The 4,983-nt window shown below is 44.3% G+C and overlaps 1 gene segment (V, D, J or C); it reads right to left on the bottom strand.

Moving 5' to 3' along the window:
- Nucleotides 1-2,021: 2,021 nt before the first annotated feature.
- Nucleotides 2,022-2,530, bottom strand: LOC103730691. The segment is given in 2 exon segments: nucleotides 2,022-2,344; nucleotides 2,469-2,530. Coding segments are annotated over 2 exon segments (372 nt in total).
- Between the last annotated feature and the right edge of the window lie 2,453 nt (nucleotides 2,531-4,983).

Below are 4,983 nucleotides of genomic sequence, written 5' to 3' on the forward strand. Positions count from 1 at the left end.
ATGCAGCTCACAGGGTGCACAGCTGGGTAAGGCTGATGATTACCTTTCTCTGCCAGGAGTACGCATAGCACCTTCTACTACTGTGAAAGCTAGCCAGCAGAGATGAGGCTTCCAGGTAGGTACCAGCTTGACTTCTCCTTTCTTGTTCTGACACTCAGGTATGTATTGTCTTCAGAATAGCATCTTACTGTCAACTTCTGGTGGGCAACCAAGTATAATAGCAATAGTAAATATTGTCTGAGGGTCTATGGAATCCCTCTGGTCAACAGCTCCAAAAGAAAGAGTCCATTCCTGGCCTTGAGCTTCTTATTTGCTGGTCTGTGGTTTCTATTAGGGTCACTAAATCCCTATTACAGGGTAACCACATTTTAACTCTTTTTTATATTGTGTATGTATAGCTAGCTGGAGTCCATACCTGGAACTGTTATCAGGGACAAGAACCTGTAAATAGGTCACAGGCCATAGTGGGAAACCCACTACTGTCATTCTGCTAAATCGACAAAGCAAAAATTTTTGACACAAGCCATATTTTATTTTTATTAACCATACACAAAATTTTCTATACTATCCCAGAGCAAACTGGTGGAATCTGGCAGTCTGACTGGGGTCGGGGGTTCCCCATCACAGACCTGCAGGCCAGTGGCACTGCTGCAGTGTGCCCATGTTCACAACGCAGCTTGTAGCTCATGGCCATCTTGCAGGAGGCTCTTCTACCACATCATGATGCTGTCTCAGAGATGATGAGGTTGGGGTGGGGTGGGGAAATCCTCCCTTCTAGGCTTTTAGGAAATTTCACTCCTTTGTTCAGGTCAGTGGTCTCCTTGGTCAACAGGGTGTTCTTCTCCTGCATCCCCATTTTCTTCAGCTTGGCCTTGTCAAAGATGTTTTCTTGCTACAGCAACTTGAGTGGGAGCACCAGGAGCAGCAGCTCAGATTGAGATCCCATGAATTGCTTCAAGAAAATGGCAGATAAAGCCGGACCTGGGGGAAATAGACACCGTATTAAATGGACTCCTAATGACTTATTATTACATTATAGGTTAGTGTATCTCTCAGCTTTTATCAGAGTGTCTCTTCTTTCAGTAGATGGTGATTAACACAGAGACCCACAACTGGTCAACATGCAAAGAATAAGAGATTGCAGAGTGCTCAGCCCTAAATGGAACGCCTGTACTGCACCCTCTTCTCCCAAGGCTCAGGGATCATTGAGAAAGAGATGACAGAAAGATTGTGAGAGCTAGAGGTAGCAGGCGAATACATGGAATTTTGTTGTCTGGACAACACAAGGCAGTTACACATATGAAACCATGAACCCATGGTGCTTATAATAGCATGCACAATACCTGTGCAAACCAAGACAGGCAGGCCCAGCAAGGATAGGGAAGGTAGGCAGGAAGACCAAGCACTAACTGAAGATTTATTTGCAATTGATAGATGCTGGGGGAGAGAGAGTCATTTTTCCTTATTGATGTGATGCCTGCTGGGTTGATCAGACTCCAAGGGGTAGACCCACACCCACGAGCATTTTGGAAACACAGATTAGACCTAATAAGGTTTTCTTTAAAAAAAAAACAAAGACAAATGGTAATAGAGAATATAAAGTTGAGGAAATAGAGAGGTGGGGGTGGAGGAGGCTATAAATTGATCAAATTACATTGTATTAAATCCTTGAATCATTAACAAATATTTTAAAGTCCTTCTTGGAATACTTAGAATGACATTTAGTTTGCTGTGTGGATACCTACCTTATCATTAACCAAAATCCTCGGATAGAATGATCTGATTTTTATTAATTAGGAAAAATGATGTCATGTCTATGCTGCTGGGACTGAGGGAGGGGGAAAATAGATAAGGCACAGAGGATCTCTCCTGAATCCTGGATACAAACACCATTGTTTTCTTCAGTGCTTGGCTGAGTCTGAGAAACGCTCTAAGGATACTGAAGAACCAGGAGCAGCAGGTGAAGCTCACACTTCTGCTCTGCTCAGAGCGCCCCAACCTCACACTTCTGCTCTGCTGGTTTATGTCATGGCTTGTGTCACTGTGGGAGGATATTCGCTGTACTGTTGACAGTAGTAAGTAGCAATGTCTTCAGACTCCAGGCTGCTGATGGTGAGAGTGTAGTCTGTTCCAGATCCACTGCCACTGAACCTCGACGGGACCCCAGTTTGCAAACTGGATGCACCATAGATCAGGAGCTTCGGAGCTTTCCCCTGTTTCTGTTGATACCAGGCTATATTTCTGTAAATGTTCTCACTTGCCTGGCAAGTGATGGTGACTCGGCCTCCAAGAGATGCTGACTGTGTGGATGGAGACTGAGTCATTTGGATGTCACATTTTGCACCTGAAATTAAAAAATACAAAAATAAGTATCCACACAGTTAAACATATAATAAGAGAAGGCCCTGAAAAACAAGGTGGCACTGATGACACTGGGCTGAAAAAAAACCCACATTTTCCTTCCTTACCTGAGAGCCAGAGCAGCAGAAGCCCAAGGAACTCAACAGAGGCCCTCATGTCCAAGCTGTGTCCTGACTGGTACTGATTCCTGCACAGAATGTGACCAACCTATTAAGAACTTGTCAGAGCAGTGGGCTGTGCTCTGGTTCCATGCAAATCAGCAGGGAGAGAGCAGAGCTGGGCACAGCTGCAGGCCTGACACATCTGAGTGACTTCCTACGTGTCAATTCCTCGGGCGTCTCACTCCACACCAGGCTTCACAGACACGCCTTCAGACAGCTTCCTTCTTCCTGAACGGACATGTTATCACCAAGACATTTTTCAGCACATTTTCAGAATTTGGAAAGAACGTAAGGGTTAGATGCAGTAATGTAGCTCATAATTGCATTGAGGTAATATAGGAAAATATCCCCATTTGTGGGAAATAATAGAGTATTACAGGGTACATTGTTAGAATTCTAACTTACTCTCAAATAATTTCCATAAGAAACCTTTAACATGGCCTAATCTCTTAGCCAAGGATAGCTGAGTTATTTGTTTAGGACAAGGAGATGAGCTAAGTGTTGTTGACCAAGACGTTTTCCCACAGAGCAGGGAGCCTGCACTTTTATGACCAGGCCGCTTCCTCCTGCCAGCCCAACAGTGTTCTGCAAGGCAGGGATTATCAGAGCCACTGTTTTCAGTGCCCCTCCCTTTTAGCAGAGAATGCAGCCTGGACCTATAAGTTTTAGGCTCACCTCACCCTAGGGCCTGGCATCCTGGTTTCCTACAGGTAATGTAGGAAAATATCCCCATTTGTGGGAAACAATAGAGTATTACAGGGTACGTTATTAGAATTCTAACTTACTCTCCAATAATTTCCATTAGAAAAAAAGCTTGTGGTCTTCTTTATAAATTTGTCATTTCTGCAGTTTTAAAAACAATGCGTACTTTGCCTTCCTCAAAAGATTAAACCTTATGTTGTCATTAAATTATAAGCTTGAATTTTTTTATGTATGTGCCTTTACTAATATCAATTCCTATTCACAACTTCCCTTGCTCAGGTTTACATAGTGTCTTTTAGTTCTTACCCCCTCCCCGCCTTTCCCCTTCCCTCCCCTTCTGTCCAGTCTCCTCTTCCCTCCCTTCCTGTCCCCTCCTCTCCTCCTCTCTGCTTTCCTCTCTTTTCTCTCCTCCTCCCCCACTCCCTTCTTTTCCTCTCTCTTCTCCTATATTTCTCTATCCTTCACTCTTGCTGGTTTCAAAGTTCTACCCGGTCTTCATGTTTAAGGGAAGGTTTTTTTAATTTTTCAAGTAATTAATTTTTGGTCGTTTTGAGACAGGCTCTCCTGGAACTCACTGTGTAGACCAGGCTGGCCTTGAACTCACAGAGAACCACCTGCCTCAGCCTTGGATTCAAGGCGAGAGTCACCTTACCATTCTGAAGTATTTTTTAAAAAAACAATTTTCAGAGTCTGAGTCTCTTCTCCACTGTGGGCCTCAGTTTCCCCATATATAAGGTGAAAAGTTTGCACTATATTATCCCTAAGGTCCCCTCTGTTTTTGACATCTGTCCTGTTTGTCTACATGCCTTCTCTGTTCACAGGAGGTAAACATTTGAGTGAAGGGACAAGGGATGTTTTGAGGACTTGCAGTTTGGAACCTGGGGCAAAGTCCCCAGGCTGGGCTTGTTTTGTGTCATGCCTGCTTCTTTCTAACTGGCTTTTCCCATTGTTAAGTGCCACTCTGATTTGGACCACATGTGGGTGAGATGGGGCAGCAGGTCCACTGTGTCATTAGTTCAGGGCCACTGTGGGAGTGTGGACTGGCAGAACAAATACTGTCAGCCCTGCTGGGTGAGCTGCAAAGTCCCTTATCTCAGAAGCCTTGCCACCTGTCCCTGAGAGGTCACATGGAATCCTGGATGGGCAGGTGGGTAGCACTTGGGGCAGATCATGTTGGGAACAGGAGATGTTTTTCGGGGTTCCTAAGAAGTGGGGATTTCGCAAGATGATGTGAAGAGCCCATGATGATCCTAGGGTGGAATCAGATTCCTAACAGGAATCTGTAAAGCTTTCATGGAGCCTTGGAAGACAAAAGAAAAATGACGAGGAACCCAATAGAGTGATGCTTTTGAAACCCTTGTCAAGAAATCCCAATGGACTCTCATATGAACATTTGAAAATTGCCATGTTTTGACTTTTTTCTGGTTTCCTGTCTAAAACTTGTAATGCTAATTACTCTTGCCACTTTTTCTCCTTCACATCTCCTATTCATGATTCAAGGTCTTTCTATTCCCCTTAGAGACAAGAGTTATGCAATTTGGGAGTCTTTTCGATAGGCCTACTGAAGGGGTACTACAATTGCCTCACCCTGCATCCCTGTTCAGCATGGAAGAAGCCAGAGTGGTCTGTGTCCCTATTCCCTATTGGCAATTTGGGTAACCCCTTCAGAGGATGGCATGATAAGAATAGGAGGTAGGAACTGGCTAGGCAGTTAGGGTAAAAAGACCCCAAAGAAATGTAGCCAGTTTCTTGGCTAAAA

The sequence above is a fragment of the Nannospalax galili genome, unplaced genomic scaffold (assembly GCF_000622305.1).
Source record: "Nannospalax galili isolate Female #2095 unplaced genomic scaffold, S.galili_v1.0 scaffold6110, whole genome shotgun sequence".
In the NCBI taxonomy this organism is placed as follows: domain Eukaryota; kingdom Metazoa; phylum Chordata; class Mammalia; order Rodentia; family Spalacidae; genus Nannospalax; species Nannospalax galili.